The sequence below is a fragment of the Mobula birostris genome, chromosome 18 (assembly GCF_030028105.1).
Source record: "Mobula birostris isolate sMobBir1 chromosome 18, sMobBir1.hap1, whole genome shotgun sequence".
NCBI lineage: Eukaryota > Metazoa > Chordata > Chondrichthyes > Myliobatiformes > Myliobatidae > Mobula > Mobula birostris.
Genome location: NC_092387.1, coordinates 70023669 through 70047649, shown reverse-complemented (window position 1 = coordinate 70047649; position 23981 = coordinate 70023669). Strand labels below are relative to the sequence as shown.

Below are 23981 nucleotides of genomic sequence, written 5' to 3'. Positions count from 1 at the left end.
TCCCCATCTCCTCTCCCCACTCCCCATCCCCCATCTCCTCCCCACTCCCCATCCCCATCTCCTCCTCCCCACTCTCCATCCCCATCTCCTCCTCTCTCCCCCTCCCCATCTTCTCCCCTCTCCCCTCCCGATCTCCTCCCCACTCCCCATCCCCATCTCCTTCTCACTCTCCACCCCATCTCCTCCTCCCCACTCCCCATCCCCCATCTCCTCCCCATCCCCATCTCCTCCCCATCTCCCCATCCCCTATCTCCTCCCCATCTTCCCCATCCCCTATCTCCTCCCACTCCCCATCCCCCATCTCCTCCCCACTCCCCATCCCCATCTCCTCCTCCCCACTCCCCATCGCCCATCTCCTCCCCACTCCCCATCCCCCATCTCCTCCCCACTCCCAATCCCCCATCTCCTCCCCATCTCCCCATCCCCCATCTCCTCCCCACTTCCCCATCCCCATCTCCTCCCCACTCCCACCCCCCATCTCCTCCCCACTCCCCATCCCCTGCCCACTCCCCATCCCCATCTCCTCCTCCCCCCACTCCCCATCCCCATCTCCTCCTCTCTCCCCTCCCCATATTCTCCCCTTCTCCCCTCCCCATCTCCTCCCCACTCCCCATCCCCATCTCCTCCACCCCACTCCCCAACCCCCATCTCCTCCCCACTCCCCATTCCCCATCTCCTCTCCATCTCCCCATCCCCCATCTCCTCCCCACTCCCAATCCCCCATCTCCTCTCCACTCCCCATCCACAATCTTCTCCCCACTCCCCATCCCCATCTACTCCTCCTCTCTCCCCTCCCCATCTCCTCCCCACTCCCCATCCCCCATCTCCTCCCCACTCCCCATCCCCATCTCCTCCTCCCCATTCTCCATCCCCATCTCCTCCTCTCTCCCCTCCCCATCTTCTCCCCTCTCCCTCCCCATCTCCTCCCCACTCCCCATCCCCATCTCCTCCCCACTCCCCATCCCCATCTCCTCCTCCCCACTCCCCATCCCCATCTCCTCCCCACTCCCCATCCCCATCTCCTCCCCATCTCCCCATCCCCTATCTCCTCCCCACTCCCCATCCCCCATCTCCTCCCCACTCCCCATCCCCCATCTCCTCCCTACTCCCCATCCCCCATCTGCTCCCCACTCCCCATCCACAATCTCCTCCCCACTCCCCATCCACAATCTCCTCCCCACTCCCCATCCCCATCTCCTCCTCTCTCCCCTCCCCATCTTCTCCCCTTTCCCCTCCCCATCTCCTCCCCACGTCCCCATCCCCATCTCCTCCCCACTCCCCATCCCCATCTCCTCCTCCTCTCTCCCCTCCCCAATCTCCTCCCCACTCCCCATCCCCGTCTCCTCCTCCCCACTCTCCATCCCCATCTCCTCCTCTCTCCCCTCCCCATCTTCTCCCCTCTCCCCTCCCCATCTCCTCCCACTCCCCATCCCCATCTCCTCCCCACTCCCCATCCCCATCTCCTCCTCCCCACTCCCCATCCCCCATCTCCTCCCCACTCCCCATCCCCATCTCCTCCTCCCCACTCTCCATCCCCATCTCCTCCTCTCTCCCCTCCCCATCTTCTCCCCTCTCCCCTCCCCATCTCCTCCCCACTTCCCCATCCCCATCTCCTTCCCACTCTCCACCCCATCTCCTCCTCCCCACTCCCCATCCCCCATCTCCTCCCCATCCCCATCTCCTCCCCATCTCCCCATCCCCTATCTCCTCCCCATCTCCCCATCCCCTATCTCCTCCCACTCCCCATCCCCATCTCCTCCCCACTCCCCATCCCCATCTCCTCCTCCCCACTCCCCATCGCCCATCTCCTCCCCACTCCCCATCCCCATCTCCTCCTCCTCACTCCCCATCCCCATCTCTTCCCCACTCCCCATCCCCCATCTCCTCCCCACTCCCCATCCCCCATCTTCTCCCTACTCCCCATCCCCCTGTCTCCTCCCCACTCCCCATCCCCATCTCCTCCCACTACCCATCCATCTCCTCCCCACTCCCGATCCCCATCTCCTCCCCACTCCCTATCCCCCAACTCCTCCCATCTCCCCATCCCCTATCTCCTCCCCTCTCCCCATCCCTCATGTCCTCCCCATCCCCCATCTCCTCCCCACTCCCCGTCCCCATCTCCTCCCCACTCCCCATCCCCATTTCCTCCCCACTCCCCATCCCCCCATCTCCTCCCCATCCCCCATCTCCTCACCATCTCCCCATCCCCTATCTCCTCCCCTCTCCCCATCCCTCATGTCCTCCCCACTCCCCATCCCCCATCTCCTCCCCTCTCCCCATCCCCCATCTCCTCCCCATCCCCCATCACCTCCCATCTCCCCCATCCCCTATCTCCTCCCCTCTCCCCATTCCTCATGTCCTCCCCACTCCCCATCCCCATCTTCTCCCCACTCCCCATCCCCCATCTCCTCCCCACTCCCCATCCCCTCCCCCACTCCCACCCCCCATCTCCTGCTCCCCACTCCCCATCTCCATCTCCTCCTCTCTCCCCTCCCCATCTTCTCCCCTCTCCCCTCCCATCTCCTCCCCACTCCCCATCCCCCATCTCCTCCCCACTCCCATCCCCCATCTCCTGCTCCCCACTCCCCATCATCTCCTCCTCTCTCCCCTCCCGATCTTCTCCCCTCTCCCCTCCCCTCCTCCCCCCTCCCCATCCCCCATCTCCTCCCCACTCCCGATCCCCATCTCCTCCTGCCCACTCCCCATTCCCCATCTCCTCCCCATCCCCCATCTCCTCCCATATCCCCATCCCCTATCTCTTCCCCTCTCCCCATCCCTCATGTCCTCCCACTGCCCATCCCCCATCCCCATCCCCCATCTCCTCCCCATCCCCCATCTCCTCCCTTCTCCCCATCCCTCATGTCCTCCCCACTGCCCATCCCCCATCTCCTCCCCACTCCCCATCCCCCATCTCCTCCCCATCCCCTATCTCCTCCCCTCCCCCCATCCCTCATGTCCTCCCCACTCCCCATCCCATCTTCTCCCCACTCCCCATCCCCCATCTCCTCCCCACTCTCATCCCCCATCTCCTCCTCTCTCCCCTCCCCATCTTCTCCCCTCTCCCCTCCCCAATCTTCTCCCCACTCACCATCCCCATCTCCTCCTCCCCACTCCCCATCCCCCATCTCCTCCCATCTCCCCATCCCCTATCTCCTCCCCTCTCCCTATCCGTCATGTCCTCCCCTCTCCCCATCTCCCATCTCCTCCCCACTCCCCATCCCCCATCTCCTCCCCACGCCCCATCCCCATCCCCTCCCCATCCCCCATCCGCCATCTCCTCCTCTCCACTCCCCATCCCCCATCTCCTCCCCACTCCCCATCCCCCAACTCCTCCCTCTTGCCCTCGCCCTCCCCATCTCTCTTCTCCTCCTTCCCTCCATATCTCCTCGCTGGAAAACACGAGTCGGACTTGCCTGGGTGAGTCTGCTCCACAACCACCCGAGGATGAAAGCCCGGTCCGCTAGTCACTGCAACAGTCCAGCTTTCACCGCACCCTCCCTCCCCGCCACCCCTGTCTGAGGTACACGGCTGTTGTGGTGTTCAATCTCCTCGAAACACTGGCTTTGCCCAGGCTCTGACAGCATCTCCCAAAGTCAGGGGCATTTGACGCGTCGGCACACCACGACAAGCAAATTCGCCTTAAATTTACGCCCCAGCCTGACTGGGAAACGAGTCGTGCCCGGGTGAGGCGCGCCAGTACTTTAACCGGCGGTCCAGAGCATCCACCCACCATCATTGCCGGGGCAAAGATGCGCTGTAAACGCGGGCCTCCCCTCTGATTCCCGAAACTGAATGGAAAAGAGATTGTTTAGGAACGCAATCCCCTGGCGTGCCTGTAAATTTCCATCATGGGAGATGAGAATATGCCTGATTTCTGTCGAGAATAATTTTGTCATTAGAGAATGAATTATTTACTATTTCATTGCCAATACTGTGCAGTCTCACGCCCCAAAGGCAATAGAGAAAGCGGCAGCCAGCAATGTTCTGTTTAAACCATTCCAGATGGAGACTGTGGGAGCGGCACATAGCATTGACGGACATTACTGTATCTGGATCGGTGTTTAATGTTCGGCTCCTGAGCACTGTACCTGCACTTCTCGACCACCAGAAGCATTTTGTTTTGAAACAGCAGTTTACCGAGCTTTGCAGAAGTTAATGGTCTCCAGTACTGCGACCAAACTCGGATTCGGGGTTTGAATCAACCCTCTAGATGCCCAGTGTATCACGCTGGCTTCCACGCACCTTTCTACGTTTGGACAGGTACCACGTTCCAGGCTAAGTGACAGAGAAAGTCCCAATGGGACTTGCTGAGTTCATTCCCCTCAGTCTGGCCAGGAGCTTATTTCCAAAACTAGAAGTCAACTAAAACTACCACCCCTCCCCCCCCATGACCCGTAGCCAGAAAGAGTGCACAACCTCACTCACTCAAGAGGGGTTTGCCCAACACCAGTCAGATGGCTTCTGAGCTCCAGCGGTTCGCCTGCCTAACGGCAACAGTCTGAGAAAGGAGACTCGCTGGAGTAAATAATTAACTCAAACGGTTAAGGCAAGAGGAGATGCATGATCTTTGAAGGAAAAAGGGCAATTGTATTCTTCAGGGATGGACCTAGCCAAACATGAGATGGGTTCATAATTTCGCTTTTATTCCACTGTGTGGCACCCGTGTGCGTTTTTCCCGTCGAAAACAAAACACGATTATTAAACAGCAGCCTAAATATTACAGATGCCAAGGAGCATCAGTTCCCTGCAAAAACCGGCCACCGTCTGCTTCTAGTTCTGAATTTAACTCTACCCTTATTGACTGAGGGAGAAATCTCATCTGTAGTTAAACCTAGAAGTAGCGTAGCCTTCAGAAAATTAGTCCAAACCCTCTCCGCGCAACATTGCAAGAGTGGGTGAACATGCGGAAATTATTTTGTGACCCCCGGGATTTCAGGATCAATATTAGCTTTTCAAGATGCAATGTACGGTTGGGAATGTTGGCCCATTGATATTTTTTAAGGTTACTGGATGTCGGCGCGTGGGGCAGTTGTGGCAGCGGCGGGAGAGAGCAAACAGCTCAGGAGCCGGGCCAAGCCCAGCAATGCTCCGTATCGCCACTAGATGGTGCTGTTGTCCCACGCTTGGGACTGCAGCGTTAGTGAGTTTTGCGAAATGGGAACCGCGACCCATATCGGCTGAACTAACAATTGACCCATTCCATGGATCCAACAGAGTTCCTTTAAATCACTACAATAATCCTTGGGGGTTATATTTCCCTTGGAGACTAAGCCCTCACGAGAAACCGTATTTTTTTCTATAAGAAACACCAAACACAGCAGATCGAAGTTAATCTTTCAATTTGTGGTCAATATATAAAGATTTCTTTTACAGAATCTTCCCCGTGTTTGCAGCCTCAGTTTCACTTCTTATCAAACAACTCGCACATTCAAAAAAAAACTTTTAAAACTTGTAGGAACTTTTGCCGCAGTAACTTCAGGGATGTACGGTTTAACTCAGTAGATTAACGGTCGTTTTAACAGGAAATAAAGGCGCATGTTCGGTGTTTCTAACCGTCAGTAATCAAAATCATCGCCGGCTCCAGGGAATTAAATCCATCCACTACAACGTAAGTTAATTAATAAAATATCAGTTACCAGAGTTTTGTAAACATTTGGCAAATCAATAGTTTGCTCAGTTCGTTTTTTAAATTTTGCCTTTGAGTTATAATTCGATTTTAAACGTATGTAAAACCACAAATTAACGGACGTTTACCATTCGCGTTCGGCTCAGACTTTCTGCTAACTCACTCACATGTCACACAGCTGAGATTCGATGCAAAGTTCGGGAGATTTAAAAACGTCCGAAGCTTAATTGTTTTTACGCAGCGAACAGATCTGGTTGAAATTAAGCGCTACCCCAAAATCGCAAAATCATCCAAGGTTGTTCAGTCGGGTGAGCGGGCACTTCACGCCGCCGCTGGGATTCGGCCCACGTCCTCGCCATCCCGTTCCCCACCGGCCCGCCTGGACTTGGCGAGGTGAAATCCTCACGCGGGATCCAGACACCGCTGGTTGTCGATCCCACCTACTGGAATATTGCACTCGCTTCTAATTATTTTGCGGAATCACGGCAATTTTGTATTATCAAAACGAGTATGAAAAGAGAAGAATTTATTGATGATCGGTGTACAAAAACAGTGGAATTCTCCTGGCCTGTACACAGAAATCTGTACACTAAGAAAATGTAAACAATTTGAACGTATTTAAATGAAATTAAAATATATATTTAAATATCAGTAAACAAGTGCCAGAGGGTCCAGTCATTTACAAGTGGTTGGCGCCTGGGTTTAATTCTCCGTCCGCCTCGTTCGGACAAGCAACATGTTTAGTTCGAAAGCAAACGTGGGGAAAGGTTCGGCCGTCTCCCCTGCCCGGCCCAGTCACAGCGCGGGTGTATGGCTGAACCAAGTCCGCTCCTCCAAAATTCCAAGCGCCCGGCACTCGGGATTCGGTGCACGGCGACCACCCGGAAGGCCGGGAGATGGAAATTCTCCGCTGCACCGAGCACCGGACTCATCTCCACCGTTACCAGGGCAGACTGCAGCTGCATTCGGAGGCTTTTCCGTCCGTGGAAAATTTATTTAATAAATGTAACGGCAGACTTTAGAACAACTCTCGTCTCTAATTCGAATTAACACGAATTGAATCGGATGTAACTGTAGCGAAGAGAGTTGACTAACTAGCGCCGGAACAGTCCGGGCTGTTTGATCGGTCCAAGCGGGGCCTCCACGAGATAGAGGGGCCGGTGAGTGGGGAGGGTCCCCGGAGTCCCGCGTCCGTGTCCGACAGACTTCACGATAAGTAATACATTCCGTACGTGACCGGGGCGCTGAAGATGCCGGGGATGGGCAGTCCCGGGCGCTGGAAGGCGTTTCGACGGTCCGTACAGCGAAGGGGCCGTGAGGTGGGGGCCCAGCGGGAATGGGATCCCGAAGAGGGGAGAAGCGGTTTGGCCGATAGTTTCAGTTTCTCCAACTCGGCCTCTTGAAGCCGCTTCGCTTTCGCCCTGCGGTTCTGGAACCAGATTTTCACCTGGGTCTCGGTCAGGTTGAGGGAGCTGGAGAACTCGGCTCTCTCGGCGATGGACAAGTACTGTTTCTGACGGAACTTGCGTTCCAGCGCTAACAGCTGTGAGGTGGTGAACGGGGTCCGCGGCTTTCTGTTGTTTTTGTGTTTTCGCAGGGCGCACGGGGCCGGGCTAGGCTCTCCTGTAAACAAACGCAAAACACACCCAGTGAAGCATCGGAAATCAGAATAGAACTCCCCGGAGTAACGCATACAAAATGCTGGAGGAATGTAATCGGCCTGAAACGTCGACCGTTTATCCGCCTCCATAGATATTGCTGAGATCCTCCGACACTTTGCGTGCGATACTCTGGCCTTCCAGCATTCCAGCATCTCCAGAGCCGAGGGTAAAGGCCGCAGCATCGAGGGTGTGGTTTTAATTACGGCCCAGGAAGAAAAGCGACTCCCTCCCTGACAGATCCTAGCGGCACCATGTCAGAGATTCCCCCGTACTGGCCGTTCATACGGGGGTACAACCGGTTCCACAGATAAACTGGTCATTCACGGGTCATTCTGGGAATAAGGCGAGTCCCCTCAACCCCCAGGGAAAGCCAATTTACCGGAACTCCTCCCAAGCACTAAGTCACGACAGAGTGGGTTACTGTCTTTTCGGGTGGTAACTCCCGCCTGGACCCAAGTTCTCGTTCTTCCGAGGCGAGTTACTCGCTTCAGCGCCGGTTTTGATCCACACCATTCCGCTTTTTAACGCACGCCGCAGTGCTTATTGTTAAAGTAATTATACCTTCGAAACTATGTCCTATCTTAGCTTCACGCGAGCACGGAAATTTCTCGGTGTTCCGGTGTATTTGACAATAAACTGTTCCACATTAAAATTCCCAAACTCTGTTGTCTTACTCATCGTGCGTCCGCCCCACCCGCCCGCTCCGCTCTCGTTCGGCGCCGCATTTAGCCGCGACTAGTTTAAAGTGAGTTGGGGTCGGTTTGGGGGAATGGGGCAACTCTGGGATCACTTTCCGAGCTGCCGCCGGGGCGGGGGGCGGGTACCGGAGCTGCAGACAAATCGACCCAATCCGCGCTGAACCGAGCGGGCGGAATAATGAGCCCACAAACAAGAGAAAATCTGCAGATGCTGGAAATCCGAGCAACACACACAAAATGCTGGAGGAACTCAGCAGGCCAGGCAGCGTCTATGGAAAAAAAGTACAGTCGACGTTTCGGGCCGAAACCCGTCTCCCAGGCATGGGGGTTTCTCCCTCCCACTCCCCACACCGCACCGGAGAGTGCCAGATTCCCCTCAGGCCACCGCCCAGTTCCCAGTACTCACTTGCTGGAGGAGAGTAGCCGGCGTTCGGAACCCACGCCGACACGTCCTTCTCGTTCGTACTTTCCGAGTCGAGAGAGCAGGAATTCTCCGACAAGTTTTGGAGTTCCTCCGCCGAGCGGCTCCTACCAGGGTACTCAGTCCGGGAGCACGGCTGCTCCTTGAGGCCGACAGGCGGGACGGGGACCTCGGGGAGAACGACCTGAGTCCTGGGGAACCTCCGATCCGATATCAGGGACTCGACGCTGAACGAGAGGCTGGCCATTGTACATCCTTTCGAGTCGACAGGAACCCCGTCGCCACAGTCTCGCCCCTTCTCTGGCGTTTCCCAGCTTTTCTCCCGCTCGTCCGTATCCTGGGTCAGAGGTGGCGGAGAATTCATCCCGCGGAAGGATGGGGCCATACACCTCCGGAAAGCGAGCGCGACCCTGCCCTCAGTCCGGCCCCGCTGACATGGGAGCGCCCCGTCACCCAGATCGCAACCTCCCAAGAAACTCGCTCTGGAACTTTTGCAAACTTGGAGCCCAGTTGGTCGCTTTAAATATTTCGGATCCTTCCTGTCATCCGAGTCGCCTCCAATGAGCGGCCCCGCTCGGGCTTCTGACGGCGGCAGAGCGGCCGCGATTGGCTTCCAGCTCGGAAAAAGAACAATCAACATCTGGGAGGCACTGAACAGTGGACAGAGATTGCTCGCTGGGCACGTTTGCTGAAAGCCCAAGGGCTGGAATCTCCGACCAAACCGGCCGCAAGCGCAGTTTCAACGCAATTAAACCGTAAAGGAGCCTTGAGCCAGGTCCCGCTCCCTCTGCGGAAATTTACCGAAAACAGACGCCGCAAAATGAAATCACCTCCGCGAGGAGAATGTGACAGCAATTTTCCGCATTCTACATCCTCAGACGCAATCCTTTCCGCACTTACACACTCTCCCACCTCCTCCTCACTCAGTCACCCTCCTCCTCACTAACCCACCTCACTCCTCCGCGTCCTCGCTCAACCTCCTCCTCACTAACCCACCTCACTCCTCCGCGTCCTCGCTCACCCTCCTCCTGCTCCACACTCTCCCACCTCCTCCTCACTCAGTCACCCTCCTCCTCACTCAGTCATCCTCCTCCTCACCCTCTTCCTCACTCCTCCTGCTCCACACTCTCCCACCTCCTCCTCACTCAGTCACCCTCCTCCTCACTCAGTCATCCTCCTCACTCATTCACACCTCCTCCTTCTCAATCGGTCACCCTCCTCCTCACACTGTCACTCTCCTCCTCACTCAGTCACCCTCCTCCTCACACAGTCACTCTCCTCCTCACTCAGTCACCCTCCTCCTCACTTAGTCACCCTCCTCCTCACAGTCACTCTCCCTCCTCACTCAGTCACCCTCCTCCTCACTCAGTCATCCTCAGTCATCCTCCTCCTCCACTCAGGTCATCCTCCTCCTCCTCACTCTGTCACGCTCCTCCTCACCCTCTTCCTCACTAACCCACCTCACTCCTCTGCATCCTCACTCACCTCCTCCTGCTTCCACAGTCTCCCACCTCCTCCTCACTCACCTTCCTCCTCCTCCTCACTCAGTCACCATCCTCCTCAATCTCCTCCTCACATGCTTCCTCACTCACCCTCTTCCTCATTAACCCACCTCCTCACTCATTTGCCTTCCTCATTTGCCCTGCTCCTCACTCTTTCTCCTCCCCCTCACACTCCACATCCTCACTCTCCTTCTCACTCACCTTCATCACCCCCTTAACCTCACTCTCCTCCTCACTCACTCCTCCTCCTCCTCATGCACCCTCCTCCACAGATCTCAGCTCGCATCAGTAATGATCTTTCAAGAATCGCTAGATTCTGGAATGGTTTCTGGAAGGATTGGAACATTGCAAATGTCACTCCACTCTTCAGGAAGGGAGGGAGGCAGAGGAAAATAAATTATAGAACAGTTAGTCTGATCTCAGTGGTTGGAGTTGATTGCTAAGGATGTGTTTCTGGGTATTTGGAGGCACGTGATTAAAAAAAGGCTGGTAGGCAGCATGATTTCCTGAAGGGAAGGTCTTACCTGACAGTTCTGATGGAATTCTTTGAAGAATAACAAGCAGGATTGACAAAGTGACCTTGTGCACTTGGGTTTTCAGAAGGCCTTAACAAGGCACCACACATGAGGCTGCTTAACAAATTAAGAGCCTAACATATTTCAGGAAAGATTCTAGCATGGATAGAGCATTGCTGGTTAGCAGAGGCAAAGAGCAGGGATAAAGGGGGCCTTTTCTAACTGGCTGCCGGTGACTAGCGGTGTTCCACAGGGGTTTGTGTTGGAACTGATTCTTTTTACATTATATGTCAATGACTTGGACAGAACTGATGGCTTGAGGCAAAACTTACAGACAATACAAAGATAGGTGGAAGGGCTGGTAGTTTTGAGGAAGTAGAGAGGCTACAGAAGGAATTAGCTAGATTAAGAGAATGGGCAAAGAAATGGCAGATGGAATACAGAGTCAGGATGTGTACGGCCATGTACTTTGGTAGAAGAAATGAAAAGGGTGACTATTTTCTACATGGAGATGAAAATACAAAAATCTGAGGTGCAAAGGGACTTGGGAGTCCTTGTGCAGAATTCCCTAAAGGTTAATTTGCGGATTGAGTCTGTGTTGAGGAAGGCAAATACAGTGTTAGCATTCATTTCAAGAGGACTAGAATATAAAAGCAAGGATGTAATGTTGATACTTTATAAAGCACTGGTGAGGCCTCACTTGGAGTATTGTGAGCAGTTTTGGGTCCCTTATCTTCGAGACGATGTGCTGAAACTGGAGAGGGTTCAAAGGAGGTTCACAAAAATGATTCCAGGATGGAAAGGCTTGTCATAGGAAGAGTGATGGCTCTGGGCCTCCGCTCACTGGAGTTCAGAAGAGGTGGGGTGACCTCATTGAAACGTATCGGATGTTGAAAGGCCTGGTAGGGTGGGTGTGCAGAGGGTGTTTCCCATGGTGGAGGAGAAAGGCCTGGTAGAGTGGATGTGGAGAGGATGTTTCCCATGGTGGGAGAGAAAGGTCTGGTAGGGTGGGTGTGGAGAGGGTGTTTCCTATGGTGAGGGAGTCTAAGACCAGAGGACACAGCCTCAGAATAGAGGGGCATCCTTTCAGAACAGAGAAGAAGAGGGATTTCTTTAGCCAGAGAGTGGTGAATCTGTGGATTTTGTTGTCACAGGAGGCCGTGGAGGCCGAGTCATTGGGTATATTTAGGCACAGGTTGAAAGATTCCTGACTGGTCAGGACACGAAGGAATACGGGCAGAAGACAGGAGACTGGGGCTGAGAGGGTAATGGTTTAGCCATGATGAAATGGCAAAGCAGACTCGAAAGGCGAAATGGCCGAGTGTTGCTTCTACATATTATGGTCTTATGGTTCACACTCAACCTCCTCCGAAGCCAGGGCTTGAGCTAACAGCCAAGGTATTTAATCAATAGACCGATGATAGCGTGGAAGGCGCCGGCCGCGGTCACATCAATCGCCGAAGCGACGTTGGGGTAACAGGCAGAAGTTAACTCCACAACCAACGGTCCTTAAAACGTCCATGTCTACTATACGTATTTCCCCGATCACTCTCACCCCGTCACCGGAGACATTCCCTCAATCCATGGGTATGGTTTTAAAACGTTTCCTGTACCGCACACATCATCATTCATATATCAGGCATTTTCTGTACCGAGAAACCTTTTCCAGTTTAATTTCTAGCCTGGCTTTCCTTGCGCGCTATGATTAACGATCGGAAGAGATGCCGCTTTGGTCACGGAAATATCTCCTTCTTTCGGCTCTCTCGTTGTTCGGCTCTGAATTAAATGTCGTGCGTGCTGGAAACGGCCTGAGATTGTGTTCACTGGAATACAACTCAGAAATACACCGTAAACCCTCGCGTTACCGTTCCCTGAGCTCCCGGCCGCCGCTACCGGGCCTGCCGGTGTACATTTACACTTGCCGGCCGGGCCCGCACAGCTCTGAAGTGCTTGTCCGTTTCAGGCTCGGGTCTCTCGGGCTTTTTTTTAGGCCCTGAATCTCGAAAGTGTATCTCCTCATTTCTCGACCTCTGGATCGACTCTGAATTCTTCAGCGAGATCCCCAATAACGGCTCATTTGCAAATGGGTATACTTTGGAAGAAACCCTGGCGGCGAGTTCGCCGTGTGAGAGTTGCTAAAGTATAACGTGAATTTCAATGAACTGATTCCGTTCAATCGGTGCCGGTGTTCCCGTGTGGTTCGGAATTTACTGGACCGTTTGATATTAATGTTAACTTCACTGTCGGTCTGCTATTAACTAGACAGCTTTTTAAAATTAATGTTAACTTGACTATCAGTCTAACTGATCGTTATTAACTCGACCGTTTGATATTAACATTAACTTGACTATAGGTTTACTTTAGTGAACTGTGTAAACTAGCCAGTATGATATTAAAGTCTGGGGTAACACGGCATGAGTGAGAGGAGACGGAGTCGAGACTTTCCGCGACAGAACAAGTCACGGACGAGGGTTCCTCCCCCCCCCCAACCCCGTCCGTGGGGAGAGGAGAGGGTGGAGTTTGCAATCTCTACAGCGCGCCATGGTGCATATTCTGAAATTTGGGAACGATTTATCGCAGGCCTCACTAATCTGAAGCAGTTCTCGGGAGATGTCTCAGAAGCGTTTGAACTTTATTTTGCCTTGTTTTCGTTTTACCTTGTTCTTCCTCAATGCACTGCGTAGCCGATCTGTATAAACAGTATGCAAGACAAGCTTTTCACTAGATCTGGTACATATGACAAAAATTTCAAAAAACAACAAATTTCAGACATATATTAAACTTGATTGCGATTTTAATTCTGAACCAATTTAACACCCGTGTTCCGTAGATAGGTGACGACACGGCGACCAGTTGGGCACTGACATCCTGATGAAGGGTCTCGGCCAGGAATGTCGACCGTTTACTCTTTCCCATATAGACGCTGGCCGGCCCGCTGAGTTTGTGTGTGTAGCACTGACGTCCCTGGGTCTGACTCAGAAAGCTGGTCAACAGAAGTAAATCTGTAATTTCCAAAATGAAAAGGCGAGAGCTTGCTAAACTTTGAAGTATTTCCGTTCCATATTTCAAAGGCAAGTTAAGTTTCGATGTCCTCTTCAATTATCACCCTTCATTACAACACATGAACAACCCAAACACTAACATTTAACACGTTATAGATTTCCGCTGGAGTCGGAGCCAATTGTGCTCGTTTCGTTTGACCACACACTGAAATACTTTCTTCGTACGATCGGCAAACCCATTAACAAATATCTGCAAAGTTTTAAACCAAATAAGTAAAAAATTGAAACCTCTTGTTTGACGCGCACAATCCTCTCCCCCTCCCCAGATGTGCCTACGGTAATACCTGTCCGGGGAACGGTTCTTTCAACTGGATTTTTTTTTGTTCTACCGCTTCTGTTCTTCTTTGGGCAGTAAATGTATGTTTTTGGGTAACCCGAGAATGCGGCGAATTTGCAGCAATTTTGCCGGCCGCTCGCTGTTCACATCCCGACATATTGAACTGATTCTCGTCGAAGTAACTCAACTAACCTGACATTTCAGAATCTTCAAAGCGAGTTGGTGCTTATGGGACCTTTTTACTGTGAATAGTCGTAAGTGTCAGGAAGAAAGGCAGTTTCTGGAATAATAAAATGCCTTCAAATGGAAATAAAGATGTCACAATAAATTAACCTGTTAACGTGCAAATGGAATTAAAACGAAACAGAGAAACTCTAGATCTGAACCCTCCTCCTCATACCCGCCGCTAAAAGACTCGGCCGTTCTCGGTACTTTGCTCCGGTCAGCTCTCCGCTGCGGACTGTTAAAATCTTCATTCTTATCTGTCACTCTGAAATTGTTCGTTAATAATGTGACTGTTAGTGATCCGTCGTCGCCAATGCCCGCGTCCGCGGGGAGAAAAGGCACCTCAAAAGTTTCATAAGCTGTTGATTTGTTGAAAGAAAATCAGGGAATATGTTTTGTTTTCGCTCTCCGCTCTTTGGGCTTGTTGAACACGGAGAGATCCGCAGGTGCGTCCCCAAACAAATCAATGCCAGATATTTTTTTTAAAAACGCTTTATTTTTAACGGTGGATAATCTGATCCTCGGGCCGATGTGTGTTCAACGAATTGGGCACTAAATATTCTTCACTTTACAATAATCGTACTTCCCCTGGTTTGAATCCCGGGGATTTATACGTGCGGAGATGAGGTCGTGTCGGTAGTGTGGAATTAACACAGGGCGCTCCGCTCAATCCGTCAGACTCGGCAGTGACACGCGGGGATGTAGGTAAACATGGAGAAGTGATCAGTGCATCAAATTAGGACAAATTACATTGCCAATTAACTTATTCCCGTTGAATCTAAACTGTATTAAACTGGGTGAAATCGGCCGTGGTTTCGGAATGTCTGTTCCGGTTACTCATTTACCAGGACATGAAAATATGATCTTATGTTTTGAATCTATTAAATTCATTTTGCAACTCATCAAATTAATTAAGTCATCAGACTTAAGGAGCGCCTGTGATTGTGATTGTGCCCCGGGAGTGCGGCCTCCCGTATGCACAATGCAGTGGACAAGGAAGATTCTCGCGGACCACTTCATCAACCCTGTTCAGCTCCGACAAATTTCGGTGAAAGGAAAAATGTGATCAACTCTAAACAAAATATTCTGAGAGGAAGCCGAAAGACATCACAACACCTTCGGGCAAACGAGCGGAATGGCCTAAAAGAGAAGCAATGTTATTTGTTCAGTAAACGACCGCCTTAAACCGCAAAACTAGCTGGCACGCAGAAACGCCTACTGCAGCTCCGGTTTCACAATATTCTTTAACAAATACAGCTCCGGATCAGAACCAACATTTGTCGATTTCAAGGAAAAATCTAAAGTTTCAACGAGTATCGAAGAGCTTTCGACGTGATCATGCCCTGGCCGACAGCCGACCGTTCAGTCGAAGTCCCGGCTGCCTTGACGATCGCCACTGTCCGACAACAAGATGTACGAGGAAGATGTTTAAATTGTGCTTGCAGCCGAGTCCCGAAGGAAACGGTTTAATATATGCAACTGCCCGGGAGTAAGGGAATGTTCCCAAGACCGAACGGAATTGAAAATGAAAATCGGAAACCTTCACTTCGAAGCGAGCCAGTAATTTTACTTCACCTTCGCGAGAGCAGCCCGTAATAATTTTATAGAAATTGTACAAGTATTTAGTATGTTAGATCCGAGTGGAAGGTCGGATGAAGACTCAGAGCCGGCGAGGGGCGTCCCCAGCTCCTCTTTGTAGTTTGACATATGTTGTCAGTAATTAATTCAGCCCGGCCTAATTTTTAGCCTTTCAGATACTGTACTGTTAATTTTAAGTGGAACCAGCAGTGAGTAATGATATTGTTAACATCTGCAGGCGGCAGGGGTGAAGACAAGCGTTCACTCCCGGCGGGAGAGAGGGGCGAACCTGGACTTTGAGAGCCGTTCTGCTGTGGTTCCGGCGCCTCCCGCTTCAAACCCCGGGGAGGCGGCGGCCGGAGTCAGAGCGCACGGTAACTCGTGCCGTTTGGTTCGGCTGACGCTCCCCGTCCCTTCTCCAGCCGGTGTCGTATGTTAATACACTCGGCGCCTATCGGCCACTCTAAAACAGAATAATTCGCGCGATTTGCGTGTTAAACTTGAATCGGCGGTGCCTCTGCTGAACTCAGACATTACTCGAGGACATTCGGTCCATTCACTCCTTCTAGACACACTGGAAAGATGTATCTCACCAGATTGATTCCTGGGATGGCAGGACTTTCATATGATGAAAGACTGGATGAACTAGGTTTATACTCGTTGGAATTTAGAAGATTGAGGGGGGATCTTCTTGAAACCTATAAAATCCTAAAAGGATTGGACAGGCTAGATGCAGGAAGATTGTTCCCGATGTTGGGGAAGTCCAGAACGAGGGATCACAGTTTGAGGATAAAGGGGAAGTCTTTTAGGACCGAGATTAGGAAAAACCTCTTCACACAGAGAGTGGTGAATCTGTGGAATTCTCTGCCACAGGAAACAGTTGAGGCCAGTTCATTGGCTATATTTAAGAGGGAGTTCGATATGGCCCTTGTGGGTAAAGGGATCGGGAATATGGAGGGAAGGCTGGTACAGGGTTCTGAGTTGGATGATCAGCCATGATCACACTAAATGGCGGTGCAGGCTCGAAGGGCCGAATGGCCTACTCCTGCACCTATTTTCTATGTTTCTATGTTACTATCTCCGCACGCCCCCCCCCCCCCACCCCCGCAGCCCGTCGTTCCCTCGAGAGTGCAGGACACGTTCTCCGGGAAGAAAACTAGCTTCCCAAGGTCCCGGGAGCATTGAGTGGTCCCCAGATCTCCCATCGATCCCGAAGGACAATCCTAGACGCCCCCTGATCATGTTAGACGCTGCCCGGAACCTTGGCCGGTGTGTCCCGATGGGCAGCCGGGGAGAAAGCTGCTGATCGTTTGGTCCCTGTCCGATTCTCTGCGTGTGCCGGTACTCAGCGGAGGCCTCGGGTTCAATGCGAACCCTACCTCGGCGGACCGAGCTTTCCACTATGAGCTGCCGTAGGGGCCTCTTCGTCCGGGGTGGTTCTCTGGCTGAGGCTTGGTCCTAGAGAGACTGAGGTGAGGAGACATTTTTCAAGACGGTGGTCGGAGCCCTCGGACTCCACACGGAAGCTTGGTGAGCACACGGTGACGGTCGGTGGAACTCAGCGGGTCAGGCAGCATCTGTGAAGTTCAAAGTAATTTTATCATCCAAGTACTTCGCTATGGTATGCTATCCTGAGATTCATTTTCTTGCGAGCAGTTACAGTTGGTGCAAAGAAATGCAATAGAATGAATGAAAGCCTACTCACAGACTGACAACCAACGTGCAAATACAAAAACAGCAAACAAACCAATAAACAAATAACACCGAGAGCACGAGTTGTAGGGTTCTTGAAAGTGAGTCCATAGGTTGTGAATCAGTTCAGCGTTGGGGTGAGTGAAGCTATCTCCACTGGTTCAGGAGCCTGATGGTTGAGGGGTAATACCTGTTCCTGAGCCCGGTGGTGTGAGTCCTGAGGCTTCCCGATGGTAGTAGCGAGAAGAGAGCATGGTCTGGATGGTGAGGTCCCAGATGGTGGATGTTGCTTTCTTGTGCCAGTGACCCTTCAGTGGTCAGTGGTGGGAAGGGGTCTTCCCGTGATGGATTGGTCCGTGTTCGCCACTTCCCGTTCTTGGACGTGGATGTTTCCATACCAGGCCAAGATGTAACCAGTCAGCGTCCTCTCCACCGTGCAGATATAGTAGCTTGTCAAAGAAATGAGCAGTCGCCGTTCCAGATTTCCAGCATCTGCGAGATCTCTCATGTCTCTAAGTGAAAATTCGGCCACTGAGCAGCAACACACAATGTCGGCAGGGGGAACTCAACGGTGGAGCGGCGTCTGTGGGGGTGGGGGGGAAGAACTGCCGGTACTTAATTGATAACCTTATCTGATCCATTTTTAACATAGAACATAGGATAGTACATCACAGTACAGTACAGGCCCTTCGGCCCATAATGTTGTGCCGACCCTCAAACCCTGCCTCCCATATACCCACCCCCACCTTAAATTCCTCCATATACCTGTCTAGTAGTCTCTTAAACTTCACTAGTGTATCTGCCTCCACCACTGACTCAGGCAGTGCATTCCACGCACCAACCACTCTCTGAGTAAAAAACCTTCCTCTAATATCCCCCTTGAAATTCCCACCCCTTACCTTAAAGCCATGTCCTCTTGTATTGAGCAGTGGTGCCCTGGGGAAGAGGCGCTGGCTATCCACGCTATCTATTCCTTACTTCAGAGATGTTGCGGGTTCTCGACCTCCACAGATTCTGCAGGATCCGCGGAGTTTCCGCAGCGGCTTAAGCGTCGCATCTGCTCGGATCCTGTGTCTCCATCCAGAGCAGTGATTCAGTCAAATCTGGACATTGAGGGAATCGAAGGAGGCGGAACGGTGCAGGAGGATCTTGTTGATGACAGGACGGGCTGGAGGGGCCGATCGGCCACACTGAGAGCCTCCTCCACCCCTGGGATTCCATCACCACCTCCCACCCGGGGCAGTTGCCGGACCCCAACAACAGTCTCGCGGATAACATCCCGTCTGATCTGCACCGGTGCTCGGTTGAAACATTGGTAACGCACGGGGAACAAACTAGCGGGGAAATCCGGCAAAGACCGGCCGCCCCCATACCCACCCACGCCTTCTCTCGGCCAGGACAGACCAGCCACTACAGATCCATTCCCGCAGAGTCGACAGTCCGCTGCCTACACAGACATACCCGGCCCTCGGAGCCCCTCCAGTAGCTTGTTGTCGATGCAAGCTAATATCTTTATGCGGGCGGGGGTGGGGTGGGGGGGCAAGATCTTATTGAAACCTATCGAATGCTGAAATCCTCAATAGAGTAAGATTTGGAGGGGATGTTTCCTGTGGTGGGGGAGTCTAAGACCAGAGGACACAGCCTCAGAGTAGAGGGACGCCCTTTTAGAACGGAGATGAGGAGACATTACTTTAGCCAGAGGATGGTGAATCTGTGGAATTCATTGCCACAGGCGGCCGTGGAGGTATATTTAAGGCAGAGGTTATTAGATTATTGATTAGTCAGAACACGAAGGGATATGGGGTGTCTGCAGGAGATTGGGGTTGAGAGGAAAAATGGATCAGTCATGCAGAAATGGAGGAGAAGACTCGATGGGCCAGTGGCCTAATTCTGCCCCAATTCTGCCCCTATATCTAATGGTCTCATTCAGGTGCTCCGGCCCAAGTCGTCAATGTGTGAGATGTTTGGGAGTTTAATGTACTTTGCTCGAGTGCTTTTCTACAAATGGCCACTGAAAGAGCAGCGTTTTATTAAAATGGGACAAATGTATAAATATGAAGAATAGGAGAGGATTTGGGAGCTGGAAAGGACAATGGACGAGAATACACTGTTATATTGAAAGGGTTAGGACTGGAATATATTCAATAAATATTAAATGCTTTATGAAATGACTAGCTGAATAAAAGATCAAATCAGAGACAGGCCTGGTCTGTCTGGATAGTTCAATCATAATTTTATTGGGTGAGCTGCTGGACGAGCCAGTGGGAGACCAGTGGGTGACCAATGGGCAAATAGTGAGTGAGCCAGTGGGAGAACCGGAGAGGGGACATAATCCACTCTATTTCTCATTGCTGATCCATTTAAACCAGTGTCTTTCCCCACACAGGCAGACTTGTGTCTCACCTGAGTCCCTGCTACAGCAGAGCTGAGGGAATTAGTCTGTACGCCATTTGCTTCGGGAGTCTTTGCAGAAATGTGACATTTAACAACACTCCAGGCTCCGAGTCAGCAAACAGCCCAGGTTTCATATTTGGTATGTAAGTGGGTGCATCCGGGACCGGACACATGCCGAGCAGATTGCAGTGGTTTGGCACACATGCGCACAGATGGGTTTGGCCAGAGACACATGTGAACTACTTGAGTTTGGGAAACAAATTAACATTAAAACTGAAAGGGAGATATTGTACTTCAACATTAGGATGACAACATTATGAAAAAGACTTTCTTTCCCAATATGAATCCTAACTTCCCACGCTTTAGTTTGAGAAGTCACTTCCGCTCTTCCTGAGATGCACAGGTGATTGCTCAGAGCCCTGACACTCTGTTCCGGGCAGGCAGCTGGGTCTTTGACTATGCTGATGGGCCCACATCTGTCAATTGCTTTCTGCTACCTCCACCAATCTTGCTTCCTAATTTCAACATCAGTCTTATTTTTGGTGGTGCTGTTTGGGTGAACCTCACTCGTGTTTAAGCTGAAGCAATATTTATGTACGCGGGTGGAATTAGACAGCTGCTCCGCAGAAGATTCCCCAAGGTTCTCCACTGCAGCTGGTGTACCACTTGCTTTCGGAAAACTGGAGCTCACAAACCTCAGGGCTGGGAGCGTTTCCTCTCGGTATTTAGATGAGCACTTGAACCACTGCGTAGGGAAGGCACCCACAACCTCACAATCTCCTTAACCAGCATCAAGCAGGAGGTACTGCAGCATTAGGACAACAATTGTTAGGACAGGAAACAACTTCTTCTTTGAGGCCAATAGACTAGAACTCCCTGCCACCATCCAGCTGTTCATCACACATGAAGAGCCAATAGCGGTATACTTCCTAATTCTTAGCTTGTGTTGCAAATGTACCTTGTGCTAAATGTCAATCTTCTGGGATATATTTTATTATTTGCAATTTATTTGTGATAATATTACTTTACGTGTTGTGTGTGAGCCATGTGCATTGTGTTGTCTACCTTGCTCCGGAGGAACGTTGTTTCATTCGGTGGTGCTGAATGACGAGAAACTGGGACTTGAACCTGAACAAAATGCTGGAGGAACTCAGAAAGACAGGGAGTAATGTTTGGGGAAAATAAACTTTCAGGTCAAGGCCCTTCATCAGCACTGGAAAGGAAGTGGGGGGGGGCAGACGCCAGAATAACAAGGTGGGGGAGGGGCAGGAGGACCAGCTGCAGGTGAGGGGGAGGGGCAGGAGGACCAGCTGCAGGTGATAGATGGGACCAGGTGATGGGGGAGGGGCAGGAGGACCAGCTGCTGGTGATGGATGAGACCAGGTGAGGGGGAAGGTGGAGGAACTCAAGATGGGAGGTGTTAGGTGGAAGAGTTTAAGAGCTGAGGAAGAAGGAGTTTGATAGTGAAGAAGGAAGGGACCTGGGGCAGCTGGTGGGCCACTGAGGAGAAAAGAAGGGGTTTGGGACAAGTGTTGACTGTGGTATCAGTGCAGACAGACACAATGGACCAAGGGGCCCATTTCAATCTTGTATGATTCTGTATGAGGGGTGAGTGAATTCCGCAAAATAAAGTGTTAGGCGTGCAGTACAGGAACTGACCCAAGGTAAGGCAGATTTCTGTGTGAGAATGACTCGGTCAGTAGAAGCAGTCAGCCACAGTTTTAACTAAAAGGCCATTTTGAAAGCAGAATATTAAATGAAGTAGAGTTCCACTTCATGTCACATACATGTTTCTCAGCCTAGACACTGTGACACGGAATGAATCATGTCACATATATGGTTAGACACTGTGACATGGATCGTGAATCATGTCACATACTTTATACTTTATTGTCGCCAAACAATTGATACTAGAATGTACAATCATCACAGCAATATTTGATTCTGGGCTTCACACTCCCTGGATTACAAATATTAAATATTAAAAATAGTAAAATTAGTAAATATTAAAAATTTAAATTATAAACCATAAATAGAAAATAGAAAAATGGAAAGTAAGGTAGTGCAAAAAACAGAGAGGCAGGTCTGGATATTTGGAGGGTACGGCCCAGATCCAGGTCAGGATCCGTTCAGTAGTCTTATCACAGTTGGAAAGAAGCTGTTCCCAAATCTGGCCGTATGAGTCTTCAAGCTCCTGGGCCTTCTCCCGGAGGGAAGAGGGTCAAAAAGTCTGTTGGCTGGGTGGGTCGTGTCCTTGATTATCTTAGCAGCACTGCTCCAACAGCGTGCGGTGTAAAGTGAGTCCAAGGATGGAAGATTGGTTTGTGAACATACATGGTTCTCAGCCTGGACACAGTGACAGGGAATGAATCATGTCACATACATGGTTAGACACAGTGACATGAACTGTGAATCATGTTACATACATGGTTTTCAGCCTAGACACAGTGACACGGAATGAATCATGTCACATACATGGTTCTCAGCCTAGACATAGTGACACAGAATGAATCATGCCACATACATGGTTAGACACAGTGACATGGACCGTGAATCATGTTACATACACGGTTGTCAGCCTAGGCACAGTGAGATGGAGACTGGAACATTAAACTCAAAACAGAAACCTTGTGAATGCTGAATGGGCCAGTCAGTGTCCGCGGAGAGAGAGGACATTCAATTTCCAGCTTAGGACCATTTTATAGACCATAGAACAATACAGCACAATACAGGCCCTTTGGCCCAGGATTTTGTGCCAACATTTTAACCCACTCCAAGATCAATTTAACCCTTCCCTCCCACATAACCCTCCATTTTCTATCATCTATGTGACTATCTGAGATTCTTAAGTGCCTCTAATGTATCTACCTGTACCACCACCCCTGGCAGTGGATTCCATGCACCTGCCACTCTGTGTAAAATCCTACCTCTGATATGCTCTCCCCACTATACTTTCTGCCAATCATCTTAAAATTGTACCCCTAGGTAAACATTTCTGTCTGTCCACTCTCAATGCCTCTTATCATCTTGTACACCGCTATCAAGGAAACTCTCATCCTCCTTCGCTCTAAAGAGAAAAGTCCTAGCTCACTCACTCTATCTTCATAAAACCTTTGCTTTAATCCAGGCAGTATCCTGGTAAATCTCCTCTACACCCTCTCTAAAGATTTCATATCCTTCCTATAATAGGGTGACCAGAATTGAACACAATTTTCCAAGCGTAGTCAAAGCAGGGTTTTATAGAGCTGCAAAATTCCCTCATTGCTCTTGAATTCAATCCCCTGACTAATGAAGGCCAACACAACATACACCTTCTGAGCCACCCCATCAACTTGCACAGCAACCTTGAAGGACTTTTGAGCTTGGACCCCAAGATCCCTCTGTTCCTCTGCACTGTAATGAATCCTGCTGTTAACGCTTCAAGTTCGAGCTTCCAACGGGAACCACTTCATAGTTTTCTCGGTTGAACTCCATCTGCCACTTCTCAGTTGAGCTTTGTATCTCCTTAATGTCTGGTTGCAATCTGTGACGACCTTCTACTAATTCTGACAAAACTTACTGACATTTCTCTGAGTTGCTTAGGCTCCAACACTGCTGGTTTACTGATCCTTTAGAAATAGAACTAGATTTCACACGGTGACTGAGATACAGTGAAAGTCTTGTCCAGCATGCTGTTCACATGCACAGTGCATTGAGGTGAAACAAGGTAAAACAATACAGAATAAAGTGTAACAGCTACAGAGAAAGTGGAGTGCAGGTAGACGATAAGATGCAAGATCATAACGAGGTAGATTGAGTGGTTAAGAGTACATTTCATAGAGGGCAGAGCTAAGTTGAGGTGGCGCTAAATGGCGACTCCTTTGCTTGTATCTTCGGAAACAGCTCCATGTCCATCTTTAATACCTTTATTTTTCACCTTCAGGGTTCTTTTGAAGACCCTGACCTGGAGTTACACGCTGACTACGGTTCTTTGTGGGAATGGGACCTGCTGTCAGGGTGTTTCATGACTGGCCATTATCCGACATGCCAACGACGCAACCTAAGAGTTCGGCTCGCCTTTAGAGGCCTAGGATATCGGGCTTTGGAGATGGGTGGATAGGAGGTCGGTGTCCCGACAGACTGGTGTGTTGTGGGAGATGGAAGATCTTTGACTGAGTGTCCAGAGACCTGAGATCTTTGGGCACAGGGCTTGGAAAAAGCGATGCAATGGCCTTTCAACGTCATAAACCAGTGAGTTGTTTGTTATGTCTCCCCTCTCGCTGTGAAACGGAGACATCCCTTTCTCCTTTATTAGGGAGAGAGGGAGAGACTGTGGTATGTCGAATACTGG

At 51.0% G+C, this 23981-nt stretch overlaps 1 protein-coding gene across 1 annotated transcript; it reads right to left on the bottom strand.

Moving 5' to 3' along the window:
* Positions 1-6744: 6744 nt before the first annotated feature.
* On the bottom strand, positions 6745-8884 carry msx3 (muscle segment homeobox 3). The gene is given in 4 exon segments (XM_072282065.1): positions 6745-6914; positions 6916-6977; positions 6980-7249; positions 8392-8884. Coding segments are annotated over 4 exon segments (813 nt in total). The 5' UTR covers positions 8792-8884; the 3' UTR covers positions 6745-6833.
* Positions 8885-23981: the final 15097 nt, after the last annotated feature.